The sequence below is a fragment of the Natator depressus genome, chromosome 1 (assembly GCF_965152275.1).
Source record: "Natator depressus isolate rNatDep1 chromosome 1, rNatDep2.hap1, whole genome shotgun sequence".
In the NCBI taxonomy this organism is placed as follows: domain Eukaryota; kingdom Metazoa; phylum Chordata; order Testudines; family Cheloniidae; genus Natator; species Natator depressus.
The window spans coordinates 170,062,972-170,080,820 of NC_134234.1; the positions used below are offsets into that span (position 1 = coordinate 170,062,972).

Here is a 17,849-nt window from a genome sequence, read left to right on the forward strand (position 1 = left end):
GGTGGTGGAATCTCCTTCCTAAGAAGTTTTTAAGGTCAGGCTTGACAAAGCCCTGGCTGGGATGATTTAGTCGGGGATCGGTCCTGCTTTGAGCAGGGGATTGTACTAGATGACCTCCTGAGGTCCCTTCCAACCCTGATATTCTATGATTCTATGACTGGGACTGGCCCTAAGGTAAATTGAATTTGAGACCCCTGCTTTAAATGTTCACTTCTGATTCAGTAAACAACCTTCCTTTCTGGTAAGCAGATCAGTCTCCTGTGTGGATAGCACATCCAAGCATTAGGAACTGCCAAGACTTTGTACAGCCTAAATAATCATAGTTAATTGTGCTAAATCATATCTGAGAGGTTTATTCACTTTGTCACATATAGCAGAAATATTTTCACTTTATAACTAAAAAGCCAATCACAGTGTATCTCTCCACAATGCAGGTGCTAAAAAAGATTTTAAATGGAAGCTGCTTCCCAGTGCACAATAAAAAGCTGCATAATATAACTGGAAATTATCCTTTCAACAGCAGATGTCAAATTATTCTACGTTTTAAGCTTTCTATAAACAAAAAATGAAAAAGACAATTAAAATAATGTATATTTATCTCTATAATAAACTAATCTTCTAGTACACATAACATTTAATGAATTTAAGTATTATATACTATAGGAATAATGATCAATTGGTTATTAGAGAATAATCTCTTCTCCACCATCCACGGTAGTATGTCCAGGTGATACTGTGAACACTCACACAGCTCAAACTCTTCCAGCTATATACTATTTAAAGCCCCAATTCCTACAGCAGGAGCTGCTATCTTAGGTCCTTGCAGAATCCCCTTGAATTTTAATGGGGATTTGTATGGGCATAGCAGTTTGTGCTAGGAGATCTCAATGCAAAATCAGGGGATAAAGGAACAACATTTTTTTCTGTTTTTTTTAATCCGTTTTTCAACCATATACTGTTTAAAATCCTAACATTTTATATCTGTCTGGCTCAAACAGCTAAACAGCTTTATGTCCTGTCAAGTCTTAAAAGAAAATGAAACAAACTCAAAATTACATTATGAAATGCAGCATGGCACACTGGAAATATTTTAAAAATTCAGATTAATTTAAAATGCACGATCTTAAGAAAAAAAAATTCAAGATTTTCTTTTTATGATTAAGTCTTCTAAAACAGGGTTGATTGGTAACCAGAACAAGAACTAGAAGTGCAAAAGCAAATTAAATTAACATACTGTAGAGTATCCCTGATCTTTTGGAGAAAATCTCACATTTGTAGGCTTTAAACTGTAACGCTGACAAAAAGACGGCTTGCTTAATTGTTCAGCTACTGTTTAGTTCCAAAATCCTTTAACCCTTACCTTCTTTAACAATTCAATTATATAAAAAAGTTGCATTGCTCTTCTACAGGTAACTCTTTCACCATGAATTCTGCACATGTGACTATGTGGGTAACGACAGAGATTAAACACAGTATGTAAGTAGCAAATCCAATTAAAACTCTGCCTGGCTTTTGTACCATGAAGGTTCACACAAGAATCTGAAAGCACCCAAATAAGTGATTTTTCAGCTTTACAATAAAAAGCCTAATAGGTTTATTAAATCTGCTCTTCTTTGGCTGTAATCATACCTTAGAGATGCTACAGTTCCGTACTTTCATGCCACTAAATAAACTTTAATTTCATTTTGAATTAAAAAGAATATGAAAAAACATATCTTAATGACCAGCATGAGGGATGTACAAACTCAACCTTGCATTTTAGTCCATTTAATGCCAAAGCTGAGAGAGGATAGGCAGGTAGGCAGATAACTCTCCAAAGATGTTTTCTGTGCATTGTGAGGTACATAATAATTGTGTTGCTCCACAAAGGCATAAGAAGCAGTATTGGGACAGTCAATTGCCTCCTAAAGACATCACTAGTGTGTGTAGTGGATACTGAAGGCCACTAGTATACCACATCCCATGAGAACAACAGGCATGGGGGAGAGAAGATGATCCAGGGTTTATGGTTTGGAATGAAAATCATACACAACTCTATAGACCCTACTGTACAATCCTTAAACATGTTGGTGAGAACTCACTCGCTCAAGTAGTTCTATTGGCTTCAGTGGGACTACTCATATGAAAAATTGCTCACAAATGGGCTGACAGTCCTTGGCTGAATTTTGCTTTAAGCTTATTGTGTTCATATGAAACCAAAGTGAAACTGAAAGCACACACTTCAGTAAGATATCTATTCTTGATTTAAAGCTTCAAGTGATGGAGAATCTACCACATCCATAGGTAAAATTAAAGTTTATGCTTAGGAATTCTTCACTGCTATCCCACATTACAGTTTTGATATATCTTCTTTTAAATAATATTTTAATATATAATTAGAACATATAACCTAAAGAGTTACCAAAATACTAACTGTCAGCAATAGTTGTGACTTCCTCATTTCGATACAACCAGCTGACAACAGGTGCAGGTGAACTAGTAACATGACAAATCACTTCAGCATCTTCTCCTTGTCTGAATTCTTGTGGGGTTATTATGTCTCGGAAAGTGAGCTTTTCTAAAAAGAAAGAAAACTGAATTTAACAAGCGTTTCCTGTTTTGTTTAGCAATACAAGTTACATGCACAGTTACTCTGAATACAGCATCAAATCATAGAAACTAGAGATGTGAAAGCTAGTTCATTTTTTTCTCTGAGTGCAGTAGAGGACTGTTCCAGTGTATTATCTATGGCTTTGGCCAGCCTAGGCATAAATGTTCCTGGTAATGAGAATTCCACTATTTCCACTGAGAAATAATTGCATAATATCTTAGAATCATAAAAATGAAGGGCTGGAAGGGAGCACAAGGGACCTCAAGAGATTATCTAGTCCATTCCACCACCACTCCCTCTTAGGCAGCACCAAATAAGATCATCCCTTACTGGTGTTTGTCCAACCTGTTCTTTAAAACCATCAATGAAAGGGATTACACAACCTCCAATTACGTAACCAATTTCAGTACTGAAGTATCCTTCCAGTTAGAAAAAATTCTCCTGATATCTAACCTAAATCTCCTATGCTGCAAACTAAGACCATTACTTCACCTAGTTTCTGTGGACTTGAAGAACAATTGGTCACCATCCGCTTTACAAGAGCCCTTAACATATTTGAAGACTATGAGGTCCCCCATCAGTGTTCTTTTCCCAGGACTAAACATGCCCAGGTTTGTTAACCCTTCCTCATATGGCAGGTTTTCTAAACCCCCTTTAAAATCTTTTTTGTTCTTCTGTAGACTTTCTCCAGTGTGTCCATTTTTTCCTTAAAGCATGGTGTCCAAAACTGGACATAATAGTCCAGCTGAGTCCCCACCAGTGCAGAGTAGAGTGGTATAATTACCTCCCTTGTGTTTAGTAGAACACTCCTATTAATATGTCACAGAGTGATATTAGCTTATGTTTTTTTGCAAATGCATTGTATTGTTGGCTCACAGAACTACCGCCTAGCTAGTTATTCCCCAGTTTCTATTTGTGCATTTGATTTCTCCTTCCTAAGTGCAGGGTTTTGCACTTGTCATTATTGACTCTCATCTTGTTGATTTCAGACCGATTCTCCAATTAATCAAGATAATTTTGAATTCTAACCCTGTCCTCTGGAGTGCTTGCAATCCCTCCCATCTTGGTGTCATCCAGAAATGTTATATGCAATATGTCCACTCCATTATCCAAGTCATTAATTAAAAGATTGATTAGTGCCAGACACATAGGGGACCCCATTAAATATGCCCTCCCATTTTTATAGCAACCCATTAATACCTAGTCTTTGAGTATGGTATTTCAACACGTTATGCATCCACCTTATAGTAATTTCCTCTAGACCAGATGTCCCTAGTTCGTTTATGAGAATGACATGTGGGATAGTGCCATAAGGATCTTTGAAGTAATCTCTTCAGTTTGAATATACAAAATAATTTCTTACTTACTTCTTGCTTTCAACATTTTTGGGCTCAACTGTGGAACTCTCACTCATATTGTGAGCATTAATTACTCCAGTGAGTAGCCTTGTTGACTCAGTTATTTGGTGTTTTTCTTCAAGTCCCGGCTGCTGAAGGCAAGTGATTGTGAGAGTTTCAGTTTTCATGGGGGAGCAATAGTGTGGGGGACGACTTTCTAGCTATCATGTTGTGGAGAAAAGCCTGACATCATCAACTGGCTCAAAACCCAAAAGGCAAATAATAAGAAACCCGATTATTTTTAAATTGTGAGATTTTTTTAGCCAATAAGACCCATTTTTTGGAGATCTGATTTTTGAATACTTGGGGCGGTAATACCATAAGTAAGTATTCAGTTGTGTGAGTAAGGGTTGCATGATTTTAGCTGTTATTGCAGAATAGCTCAACAGCTACACTGTGGCTTTTAATCCACCACCTTCTTTAGGCACTACTGTGGAACTGTACAGACCTAAGACGAGCTCTGGAGGAACTGCTTCTCAGTGACACATCCTCTGTCTATGCAACTCACTGCATATGTGTAGTGCACAAACATGTGCCTCCTCTAGACAGAGCAGATTGCTTTGCTTTCCTCCAATCCATCAACTCCAGTTCATGGCTGTCATAAAAGACAAGGAGAAGGCAGCTCTACATCTCTGTCCCCTGTCTCTCCCTGTTCCCTTTTCAGAGATGTGAGAGCTGGAGTAAACAGTGCATGTGCTACCCAGAGCACAGACTGCTATCATGTGCATCACTTGTGAAGATGATACTAATAAATTGATCCAATTGTCCATTAAAATCAACGGAAAAACTCCCATTGACATCAGTGAGCTTAGGATCAGACCCAAAAGGAAATCATCTTGCTGATCGTCTGCAACATATCATCTAGCCCTAAATGTGCTAGCTTTCAGGCAAAATTTCTGTCAGACTTCACATCTTGTGTCTGGCTTTTTATGATTATTTTTTTGTTCTATCCTGAGAACTATTAAAAAAAAAAAAGAACTACTATGTCTCTTCCTGACAGTTTTCAAAGGATTTCTACCTTGCACAATAGTCAACTTGTATAGTGTCTGGCAGTTTTAAGCATAAAAATGATGACTTTTACAGATTATGAAATCCGTTCTTCGAACTACCAACTTTGCAACCATCATGTAATTGCTTGTAATCAGCCTGAATGGTGGTTTTATCAATTACATTTATTTTTAAAATTATCTATCATTTGATATCTGCTGCACTGTTAAAGCTGCAGTACTTTAAGATTTTATCTTGCATTTACCTGGCACATTTCAGTTCATAAGTCTTGGCCTGACCATGAACCATATCCTGCCATGAATATTTATGCAAAAGTCACCATTCAAATTAATAAGGAATTCTGCTTAAATACTAATGGCACAATATGGCCCCTCTTTTTGGTTTTGTGTTAGCCTTAAGCCTCTTCTGTATTATATATTTTGCATTGATGTAAAGAATTCTAATTGATCTAATTGATGTAAAGAATTCAGTTCAATATTCCATACTTTTTAAAGTGATGTCAATTACAACTTGACAAAACTTCTGTAGGATGCTTTTACATATTCATTTTGCATCATGCAGTATATTTACATTTGAAGAAATAATCCTCCATTAACTGTTTAACTCTATTTTAAAAATAATAGTACTTTGGTGGTTTATAAATATTTATACCTCATCACATATAGGATTTTATGTCACATAAGTCCCTTATACAAACAAGAACAGGAAAAAAAAATAACATAAAAGCCATTGCAAACTCTTTTAAACTGTATATGTTGTGTCTCTTGCACTCCAAATCAATGCACAATTTGACTATTGTAAGAGGATTTATTTTGGTGCAGATCTATCTCCCTCACAAACACATTTTGTCCTTTACATGATAGAGAGGTATATATGGTGCATCCTCATGATAAGACTTTGTATTTCAAGACATCAGGTAACTGATGCTATACCATACTGGATTAATGTACTCGATATCAATTCCATTCAAGTCTTTTTCACAGTATATATGCTTGACTGCAACAGATACAATCTATTGCTCCTAAAATTAGATTTATAGAGAAGGGGTATATATGAATTTAGTGTTAATTTTCTGTATAGCAAATGGAATTCAAAATAGATCCTCTCTTTTTATTGTTAGTTTTTCCTTTATGTTTCACTTACGATAAATTTCCAAAACAACAGTAGCTTCTTGAGTCTGTCCTTTTGCATCAGTTGCTTGACACCGATATATCCCAGCATCTTCTACATTTGCATTGTAAATGGTTAGCCGTGATCTAACACCTTCTTTTTGAATGACCACTCTTTGACTAGACACAATCTTCTCTCCTTGTGGATTGTACCAATCTATACTGTCTGGCTCCCCAATCGCTAAAAAAAGCAATGTAAAAAGTAAAGTTCAGCTATAGACACTAAGTAACATTCAGTTGAGTTCTTTCTTTGCAATATACATCTTGTCTTTTCTGTAGGAGGAACACAAGTTATAAGACAGACAAAAGAGAAACCAGCAAGTCTGATGGCCATAATTTAACTATTTTGAGCTATTAATAAGAATTAGGAAAATGTTTATATATCCAGCTGAGCCAGATAGCACCAATTACATTGTCCAGTAACTATTTGGGATATCTGTGGGTATTTTAGAAATAAAAGATTTGGATCAAACCTTTGCCCAAAATCCGAACAAACTTTTTACAAGATTCAAAGACCAAAATCAGAGACCTTTCCCTCCTCCATGACATAGTCTAATATTCAAGTACTAGCAAATTTGTCCTACTTAGGTCCCAGCCTATGTTCAAATTTAAAAAAAAAAGAGGAAAGAAAACAGAAACTGCCCCCCCCCCCTTTTTTACTTGCTCTACTGATTTTTTTTCCTCAGAGATGTGTTTTCACTATGTTCTATCTGAAAAAAAAGCAAGTTTTTGGTTACATGTCAAATTACCATGGTGTACAGCCATGGTAATAATCACATTTGTAGAAAGAAACAGATTTTGAACCAGAATTACAACTTCATTTTGACAGTGTTTTTAGAAAAAAAATTCTTTTTAATAATTGTCTATGGAACAAAAGCATTTTGGCAAACAAAATTTGTAAGAACATTATACAACATTATAGATGCAATCAGATACATGTTTACCTATTTGTATTTAAAAGTAAATATTTACATGTTTCCATATTTAAAGGTTACATTCTAGTTTTAAGTTGCCATTGGACTAACGTTTTTAAGTGAGCCAGGAATTGGTGAGCAACCACTGGCCTATATCCAAAGAACAGTCCTTAAAACTGTATCATACTTTTCAGAACTATCTGATTTCCAGCTGGTTGAAGCTGTTTTTTCCTCTTTTTCTTTTTTTAACTCACAGTGAATAAACTGTAACCCATCTAACTGCCTGAGTGGTTGGCATAAATCCCCTCAGATATAACTATATGCTAGATATTCAGATAACATTGGGCCAGATTCAATATCAAATCCTGCTACTACCACATTCTGCATCACAGAATTGCATAGACCATCCCCCAACTTGGAATAAAACTAAAATCCCAAGGCGGAGAAGTTTACTTCTCTGCAGAGGTTGTTGTATAGCAGCTATGTGACATCAGATCACATCCCTGCTAAGGGAGGAGAGCTGAAACCCTTTTTGCCCCGATGGATTATGAGAATGACACCGGTGAGTCTCCCAAGTAAGTGAAAAGCCTCCCTGACCCTCTGGCTGTGGGGACTGGTTTCTGCAGGTGACTGACAGTCAGCTGTGAAGAGCTCAAAAAGGGTGCATGCCCCAATGAGCAGTGACAGCTGAGAGTTCCACAAACGTTCAATGGACTTGTTTGACTGGACAGGAGGATATGCCAGCAAATCTAAGACATCCCCCAGTGAGACAGGAGTGGTAAAGGACACAGGATCAGTCTGAACCAACACAAGATTCTGATCTGGTCCTCTGCTTTTGGCTGTTTGGAGTTCTAAATAGTTGTTGTTAACAAGGCCTATGAGGACATGTCTTTTGCACACTATGAGTCATCCGATGATGAGTCATTTGAAAATAATAATGAACTCTTACCTAATAACATTTAAAAGATACGGCAGTTCCACTGTTACTGCAACAAAACTGTAACATTGTTTACAGATTATTGATTAAGCAAGTTGACAAAACAGGTATGAATATTCTCATCTTAATGCATGGATAATTTTGACCACAATGATGGCATAACTCTAAACGCACATTTTATATTATATATAAAATTATTTCTAAGAAAAATTACTGGTCTCATCTTGAGAGAAGCTAAACACATCAGTCACAAATTTGATTTATAAAACACAACCTCCAGGTTCCCTGACTTTTTTTAAACATGGTCAATTAATAGCAAAACCATGACTCCAGCAGGTGACTCAGTCCTATCCATAATAATAAAGCAACTGTCTCACCTATGCAGGTCTCAGCCTGACACTGGTTAAGACCTTGGACCTCACTAATTGAACAAGATATGACAGAGATACGAAGTGAAATCCTGACCCTTTTTAAATCAGTAATAGTTTTCCACTGACTTCAGTGGGGCCAAAATTTCAGTCTTATAGCTGGATGTCAGTAGCAAACTAAAACTACTTCAATGCCACAGAATGAAGCCCGGCAAAACTCCCATTGACTTAAAATAGGTCAGGATTTCATCACCATCTCCACACTAACCCTCTTAACATCTCCACACACACCTTCAATTAGAGATAATAAAACAGACCCATGTCAAAACCCACATGAAAGCATCTTTGATGTATGAATTTTTTTTTAATACTTTTCAGGTTCAGGTCCTATGTTTGAGAAATAAACTATTTGGCAAAGTTTTCTAAAGTACTGCTAAAACTTTCCCTGGGTAAAAAGTTGATTTCATGAGAAAAAGTAATTCTAACTTTTCAGGTTACATATGCTCTGTTGGATACTGAAACAGTCACTCAGGTGTAACTTCAGAGCAGCATCCTATGTCTAATTTATTCATTAGCTATTTACCAAAAATGATTCAATTATGATCTTATATGTTCATTCTAATATTAGTGTTTAGACAAGTAAAACTATTTTAATAGAGCAAAAAATTTACATACATAAATAATTTATACTGATGGAAATCAATTTCAAAATAAGTGATTTAGTCTGTTTGGCACCTGAAATCAACAGTCTGTAGACTGAAAGCATACATTATGTGAAGCCAATGTAGCAGGACTTGCTATTTATCACAACATGCAAGTAGTCAGAATTCAATGCAAATATTGAAACAATATACTTTAAATATAAATATTTCTAAGCCAATTAATAACATTCAAATTATGAAAAAGTTTGATCTGAAAATTTAGCAAAAATACCTGGAGATATAATGAAATACATACCTGTGCATGTGAAGAATTTGGATTCGCCCACGCTAAGCTCTACCTTGCTAAGTGAAATCGTCACTTGAAGAAGAGCTGAAAAATACAATGTAAATACAGCATGAATACATTCTGCATGTATCAGTTAAAATATGCCTACACACAGTATATGTACTGTACAAGCAGCACAAAAAAGACTGAGTGTTAGCTAAACATAGTATCTCCCAAAATAGAGTATTTATAGCAGTGGGGGGGAAGAAATCTAAGAGTAAGTTAGAGATCACGTTTTAGATGCAAACTATAACATCCCAGTAAAGTTAACTTGATGGGGAATGTCCTGGAGATCCTAAGCATTCAGTTTCTCTCTCTCGCACACACACACACAGCCAAGAGATAAAAAACCCTCTCAAATACATAGCCACTCTATATGAAGGACCTAAGCAACACCGATACTTTACACGCTGCTTATTGTAGATGAAGAACTGAAAGCACAAACGAACTAAGAAACCATTTTTTCCAGAGATGGAATACAATTAACACAGGGCCTTACTGAATCCTAGAGTAAGTAGGTGCATCTGCATAAGTCAACTGGGTGCACAGAATTTGGCTTACATATGCACACACACCAAAATGGAATACTAAAAGAAAAAGTCATACTCATTTCAAGTTCTACTAGAAACAGAAAAAAAAATAAAATATCTGCCAGATGGAAAAGAATCAAAGTTTTAGGGAATGAAATTGTATTTACAAAGTTCTAAGAGTATTATAAACAAAAGAATTATAGGGTGATTGGGACTCTAAAAATATTAGATAGTGTCTTTTCAACATTTTTTTAGTCTTGAAACACATGATTGATTCATCTATCTCAAAGGTGTGTGGAAGTGACTGAACTCCTTTAAAACCATGATCAGTACAATTGTGCACAGTGAATGCTAAAGATGGCCATTTAGACGGAAGATTTCACCTCACCAGCTCCTTGATCCACAGTTATCATGGGAGTCTGAGGATATGTCTACTCTAGAACTAAACACCCATGGCTGGCCCATGACAGTTGACTTGGGCTTGCAGGCGTGGGGCTCAGGGGCTGTTACACTATGGCATAGACATTTGGGCTTGGGCTGAAGTCTGAGCTCTGGAACCCTCCCCTCTCGCAGGGTCCTTGATCCTAGGCTCCAGACTGAGCCCAAACACCTACACTACAATTAAACAGCCCTTCAATCTGAGCCCCGCAAGTCTGAGTCAGCTGGCACAGGCAAGCTCAAGGTTCTTCTTTGCAGTGTAGATGCACCCTAGAGGACAGTTGGGGGTGAGCACAGTTACTATCAAATTTATTTTATCTGACAAAATCTTTTTCTTCCATGAATATGTTACATTTTATAACACTTTGAAAAACTCCTTGTACAGTACTGACTGTACTGCTGTTAACTACAGAATAAAAAGTGAAAGCATAAGCCCAAAAACAGATTTGAAAGAGTATTTCATACATAATATAGCGCCATATGGCAATTATTACCATCAATAAAAGACAATCCAAACAATTATGCAATACCTGTTCTAGCTCTACATAAACAGCTTGGATAAGGGAAGACACAGACCATATTTGAATTTATAGACTAATAACCCATTTCATGTAAGAGAAAGTGGTCCTCTCCGTAGAATTTCAATAATGGCCTAAAACATTTACAAATCAAAAGTTCTTCTTAAACCCACCCTAAACTTTTAATGAATAACAAGTGGGATTTAAGTCATTATCTTCTTAACTACTTTTAATTTATTCAGTTGTTCTGAACAAGAATGAAATGTTTGAGTGTGGACTTGGGGGATTGTCTGTGAGGGACCCTCAACTATGGAACACCTTTTCTGAGGGCATCAGAATGAGCTCAAGTCTTCCCATTTTCAGAGGCTGATGCCAAACCCATTGTGACAGGATCCCCAGGATGCAACCTGGATTTAGGGTAACGCTGCTCCCCCATAACTCTCTAGCCTGGGCTGTCACTCACAATGCTATGTTAGTGACATGCAGAAAACTCCTCTGGGAACTATCATCACTCAGTACAACAGCATGTGCAACCCCAAACCCAGCTATATTGCATGAATGCTCCCTGAGCCACTCACAGAACAGAAAGGCACCAGCAAATCTGTCAACCCCCAGCCTTGCACCCCGAGAATATTCCATTCCTGGTCAGAAGCCAGACCAGTAGATGTTTATTACGCAGTCCATCCCTCCTTCCATGTGGAGAGGACATTCACTATCCTTTGTAAACTGAGTTGAGATTTCCCAAGCACTTCAAGCAAAACACACTGTTTTAGGTAAAATATAAAACAGATTTATTAACTACAGAATATAGATTTTAAGTGATTATAAGTGTTAGGCACAAAGGGTCAAAGATAGTTATCAAAGAAAATATGAGATAAGTGCAAGTCTAAATCTCTAGTCCTTATTTGTCTTGGCAGTATTTGAATCAATCAGTTTTCTCACCCCATTAGATGTTGCAGTTCTTAATACACAAGCTTCCCCTTTAAGGCTGGGACCAGTCTCCTCAGTTCAAGTCTTTGTCTTCTCAATTTCTTGTTGTTTCCAGCATAGGTGCAGGAGGAGAAAGGCCAAAACGTGACGTCACTGTCCCCCATTTTATATCCTCAGTCCACGGGCCGGGAAAACACTAGCCCAAGCATGTCCTGATGGACTTTGCTGAGTCACAGGGTTGAGCAATCTCCCACTATGTGATGCTTGTGCAGCTCTCTTATAGTATTGTAAATCCCTTGTTTACAACTCCCCTTCTGATTAATGGTTGCTTAACACCTTCCTGGAAGTGGATCCCGATGTAGCAGGAGAGACCCTCAAACTTACAAAATATTTCAGTAACAACCATATAGGAAAAAATCTCAACTTTATACACACTAATGATATACATATTTGGACAAAACAATGGGTTCCAGCAGATCATGACCTTTCACATGATACCTCATATGGCATGCTTTGTATGAAATATATTTAGATGACAGGAGTGACTATGGGGGCTCCACGCTGCTGCTTTCAGGTACAGAGTAGCTCCCCCATCTTTTCACAACAGCTCTCCCACAACAACAGAAGAAGACTATATTAATAATATTAATAAAATAATAACAATGTGTTCAAAGTATAAGTGGTCAAACCCCAAAATAGCAAGCACACAGCCCATTTCAGGTTAAATTATATGCTAGTCTAAATATTGCATCTGACACTCCATAAATGTTTGGCACTCCATAAAAACAGTCAGACAGTGAGAAAGGTTGTACAAATAGAAGTTTAAGCTCAGTTTGTTGAAAAGTCTGGGAGACTTATTGATCTGACAAAATAATTCAAGACACTATATGTTTATACATTTGACTACAAACAAGACCTAGTAAACAAGAGATGAACTAGTTATCTAAAATGTTAAACCCATTCTTTTAGAGTTCCCTTTTAAGTTTCATTGCATAGAATCATAGAACTGGAAGTGACCTCGAGAGGTCATCTACTTCAGTCCCCTGCACTCAAGGCAGGACTAAGTATTATATGGACCATCCCTGACAGGTGTTTGTCCAACCTGCTCTTAAAAATCCCCAATGGTGGAGATTCCACAACTTCCCTAGGCAATTTATTCTAGTGCTTAACCACGCTGACAGTTAGGAAGTTTTTCCTAATGTCCAACCTAAACCATCCTTGCTGCAATGTAAGCCTATTGCTTCTTGTCCTATCGTCAGAGGTTAAGAAGAACAATTTTTCTCCCTCCTCCTTGTAACAGTCTTTTATGTACCTGAAAACTATTATCATGTCCTCTCTCAGTCTTCTCTTCTCCAGACTAAACAAACCCAATTTTTTCAATCTTCCCTCATAGGTCATGTTTTCTAGACCCTTTAATCATTTTTCAAGTATCAGAGGGGTAGCTGTGTTAGTCTGGATCTGTAAAAGCAGCAAAGAGTCCTGTGGCACCTTATAGACTAACAGATGTATTGGAGGATAAGCTTTCATGGGTGAATACCCACTTCGTCGGATGCATGTAGTGGAAATTTCCAGAGGCAGGTATAAATATGCAAGCAAGAATCAGGCTAGGGATAACGAGGTTAGTTCAATCAGGGAGGATGAGGATGAGGGAGGATGAGGCCCTGATTGAACCAATCCTCCCTGATGGAACTAACCTCGTTATCCCTAGCCTGATTCTTGCTTGCATATTTATACCTGCCTCTGGAAATTTCCACTACATGCATCCGACGAAGTGGGTCTTCACCCACGAAAGCTTATCCTCCAATACATCTGTTAGTCTATAAGGTGCCACAGAACTCTTTGCCACTTTTAATCATTTTTGTTGATCTTCTCCAATTTGTCCACATCTTTTCTGAAATGTGGTACTCAAAACTGGACACAATACTGCAGTTGAGGCCTAATCAGTGTGGAATAGAGCAGAAGAATTACTTCTTGTGTCTTGCTTACAATACTCCGGCTAATACATCCCAGAATGAGGTTTTCTTTTTTTTGCAACAGCGTTACACTATTGACTCATATTTAGCTTGTGATCCACTATTAACCCCAGATCCCTTTCCGCAGTACTCCTTCCTAGGCAGTCATTTCCCACTTTATATGTGTGCAGCTGATTGTTCCTTCCTAGAGTGGAGTACTTTGTATTTGTCCTTATTGAATTTCATCCTATTTACTTCAGACCATTTCTCCAGTTTGTCCAGATCATTTTGAATTTTAATCCTATCCTCCAAAGCACTTGCAACCCCTCCCAGCTTGGTATTGTCTGCAGACTTTATAAGTGTACTCTCTTGTGCATTTTCAAAATTAAATTCCATGTGTGCTGCGCCAAAGAAACTAAACACTTACTTTGCTCCATTGCTGGGATGACTATATTGCAATTCAGTGTGGAAAATGCCCTGTTGTTGCAGTACATAATTCTTCATTAGATATTCTATTTCCCCTCCTTCTCCAGAATAGAGTAGCTGACCCTTGAGAATAAACTGGGTGGACTCCTTTGAATAGTTTTCAGAAGCAGCCAACACCCTACACAGTTAAGGAAAGTTTCTTACTCAGAAGACCAAACATCAGTCAGAGATCACCAAAGAGGCTGTAGTTCAAAGTTGCCATCCTTTTCCTTGGCTAACAGGTTTTATTGGTTGTTGTTTTATCAGAGCCAAATAAAATTAAACTATCAAGGACAGGTCACGCAGAATGACTATCATACCACTTGCTGTCATACAGTAAGCTATCAGCTCTTCGTGGCATGGATTGTCTTTTACAGTGTGTTTCCACAGTGCCTAGTACAATGGGATCCAGTTCTTGGTTGGCTCTTATGCACTACCAAAATACATACATTACTCTTGTTTGGAGCTTGCATAACTTCTTTTTAATGTACGTCAGTGGTAAAGGAGGAGATTAAAGCAAAGCCAGAATCCAGCATTTTGGTCTGCAGAATGAAGAGAATGTGTTTCCTGATGGTGTGTGCAGCTTCCAGTTGCAAATGGCACTGCATTGTTTTTTCCTTCCCCTTCCCTTCCCCCCGAGTCCCTTGCCTTTTTTTAACAAAAAGATAACCTCTGTAATGAACAGGTGGCCTCCCTTAAGGTCAGGCTCTGTGACCTTCTGTAGACATATAGTCATATATTGTCTACTGGATGAGGTCTTTATATATATATATATATATATATATATATATATATATATATATATATATGGCAATGCTAATAATGGACTTGTCTTCACAGTGCATTTAGTTTGCACTGAGTTCACATGCACTAGTTGGTGATCTATACTTAGGCCATGCTAATAATGTGCACATGGGATGACTGCTCCCTTTCAATTTGCATCATTGTGTACACACATCAGGGGCTTGGGGCACACTAAGAGAATGACGTTCTGAGAGAGTATCCCATAGTCCTTTGCTTCGCTGCTGAGCAATATGTATTCTGGGATTTTTCTCACTACATATTATGGGATGCACAGGAGAAGCCAGGTGGAAGCCAGTGGAATTCTGGAACTTGGAGTCAAACTCAAAAAAAATCTCGTGATTCTGCTGTCTCACCCCTGTTTCCTTTTTTTTTTTTCTGGATTGCTGTCAGTCAGCATGGACCCAGCTATAGAGCTGCAGCACTATGCCAGTAACTGTTGTGACGGGGCAAGGCCACATGGCTACAGAAAAGTAGTGGGAGATAGATGTATTAGCTCCAGACTAAACAAATCCCTGGTACCAGGTTAAGTGAAATGGAAGCTGCTCCAGGTCAATTAAGACACCTGCGGCCAATTAAGAACTTTCCAGAAGGCAGGGAGAATGCTAGGTTGATTGGGACACCTGAAGCCAATCAGGGGCTGGCTGAAACTAGTTAAAAGCCTCCCAGTCAGTCAGGTGGGTGTGCATGTCAGGAGCTGTGGAAGGAAGTTGTGCTGTTGGAGAGGCTGAGTAGTACACACCATATCAGGCACAAGGAAGGAGGCCCTGAGGTAAGGGTGAAGTGGAGCTTGAGGAAGTGAGGGCTGCTGTGGGGGAAGTAGCCCAGGAAATTGTACATGTCATGTTTCTAAAAGGTCAGCTACCATAGCTGATACTATTAGGGTCCCTGGGCTGGAGCCCGGAGTAGAGGGTGGGCCTGGGCTCCTCCCCCCACCTTTGCCCCCTTATTCATCACTGAGACTGGGAGACAACAGAGACTGTGCAAGGAAGGATAACTTCTCCTCACCTCCCTCGCTGGCTTATGATGAAAATGACTCAGTAGACTGTGACCCTTGTCTCTAGAGAGAGAAGGGTTACGTGGAGGGTCACTGAGCCTCTGAGGCTAGCAAAATCCACCAGGAAACACGGGACCCACGGAGGCAAGGACAGAGCTTTGTCACACTGTGAATACTCAGACACTGTTCGGGCTTTATCTGAGTTCTTGAAGCAACATGGCTTTAGTTTTGGACTTCGCCCATTGCACCAAGCAGATGTTGTGACTGCAGCAGCGGCTTCTCCAGCAGCACCAGCAGCAGCAGCAATGGAAAAAGGAGGATGACACTAAGCAATTGCTACTACGGAAGCTGTTCCTGGATTAGCTCCATGCAGTGCAATGCCATTGCTTGGGATTGCCCCAGAGCCACGGTGGCAGTGTACCAACATGCCACACTCTCTACATGTTGAGAAGCAGGTTGTCCTTGCCATCTGGAAGCTGGTAACCCTTGAACATTAGCAGCCCATAGGCAACTAAATCAGTCCAGGGAGATTGACTGTTGGGGCCATTACTGTGTGCAATGTTGTTGTAGCCAATATCAGTCCCAAGATATTAGAGACCAGGTGGGTGAGGTAATACTTTTATTGAACCAACTTCTGGTGGGAAGAGAGACAAGCTTTCAAGATAAACAGAGCTCTTCCTCAGCTGTGGTGGGCCTGGATTCAATACTGGGGTCCTGACACTTAATCCTCAGGTCTGCTGGGGCCATTGTCACACAGATGCGTGATACCATGGATAAGGTACTTTCACACTGGGTTATAAAACTTCCTAATGATCAGGAGATTAAGTCTCTGCCTTGTCTTGTTCTTAGGCCTTCTAGCATTGAGTGTCGGGTCTCAAAGTTATCAGGGGAATAAAATGGCTTTAAAAGAGTTGGGATCCCAGTTGCAATTGTTCACACTGCCTGGAGCTGGGGCTAGGGAGGGGAGTGGCCTCTGGAAGCACAGCTGTGGAGGTACAGCAGGGAACATATGCTGGTGGTTCCAGTACCTTGTACTGTCCAGGAGCTGAAAAACATGGCTGGGTCCTGGCTGAGGGCACAGGATTGTCTGTGGGTCCACTAGCTGTACGATCTGCAGAAGAATACGCTGCTTCTGTACTGCCTCCGGAGTGGAGTCGCCTCTGCATGTTCCTGTCTTTCTCTACAGTGTCTTTGCCATGGCAACGCTGTCTCTGGAGAACTGCCTGTCTTTTTCCCCTCTTCAGCCTCAAATACAACCTCCACCTCTCCCTTGTATTCAATCTGGGGGAGAAGAGATTCTGCACTTAGATCTGTGAACATTGCAATCTGAATTCTCCATTCCTTCCCCCTCAGGTTAGCCAGTCGTTCCAGCCATTGATAAAGGCCCTGTCCTTGAGGGTCTGGGTGCTGAAGGGACTGTGGCTGGGGGAGTAGGAAAAAACCCACAACAAGCAGCAGTTATTGTTCATATTGCAGGGAGGCTATGATAGCATTTTTTAACATGCATTTCTGATTTTCCCTCCCTGAGATTCTTCCCAGTCTTAGAGGAACCTCAGAGCTAGGGTGTGGAGGAGGGGGCTAGAATAGGATTTTGGGGTAGGCAATATATACTGTTTGGGTTTGCAGTTGTGCCTTGGAAGCTGGGTGCAGGGGAGCTGGGAATTATGTTCCCAGTTTGGCTTTGCAGTTTCGCTGTGCCTTGGAAGTGCTTATGTGGGGCCAAAGGGATTAGTGGGGGGCATCTGGGGGCAAGCTGGATAATAATCCCCTCTACATCCCCTTTATGCTGTCCTGACTCTTGATGACATCATATCAAGGCAGATGACTAGGACTAGGTGACTAGGACGT

At 39.3% G+C, this 17,849-nt stretch overlaps 1 protein-coding gene across 2 annotated transcripts in view; it reads right to left on the reverse strand.

The window, feature by feature from the left end:
* The window catches only part of NCAM2 (neural cell adhesion molecule 2), a 525,587-nt gene that overhangs the window by 226,896 nt on the left and 280,842 nt on the right, over positions 1–17,849 (reverse strand). Inside the window, exons 1-4 of one of the 2 annotated variants that reach the window (XM_074971367.1) lie at positions 17,030–17,072; positions 9,341–9,415; positions 6,139–6,345; positions 2,414–2,557 (exon numbers count right to left, since the gene is read on the reverse strand). In XM_074971367.1, coding sequence (XP_074827468.1) covers positions 2,414–2,557; positions 6,139–6,345; positions 9,341–9,415; positions 17,030–17,057 — 454 coding nt within the window. In that variant the 5' untranslated portion in view covers positions 17,058–17,072. Of the gene's footprint in view, positions 1–2,413; positions 2,558–6,138; positions 6,346–9,340; positions 9,416–17,029; positions 17,073–17,849 lie in introns of those variants that run through there. The other variant, XM_074971360.1, reaches the window with a different exon arrangement.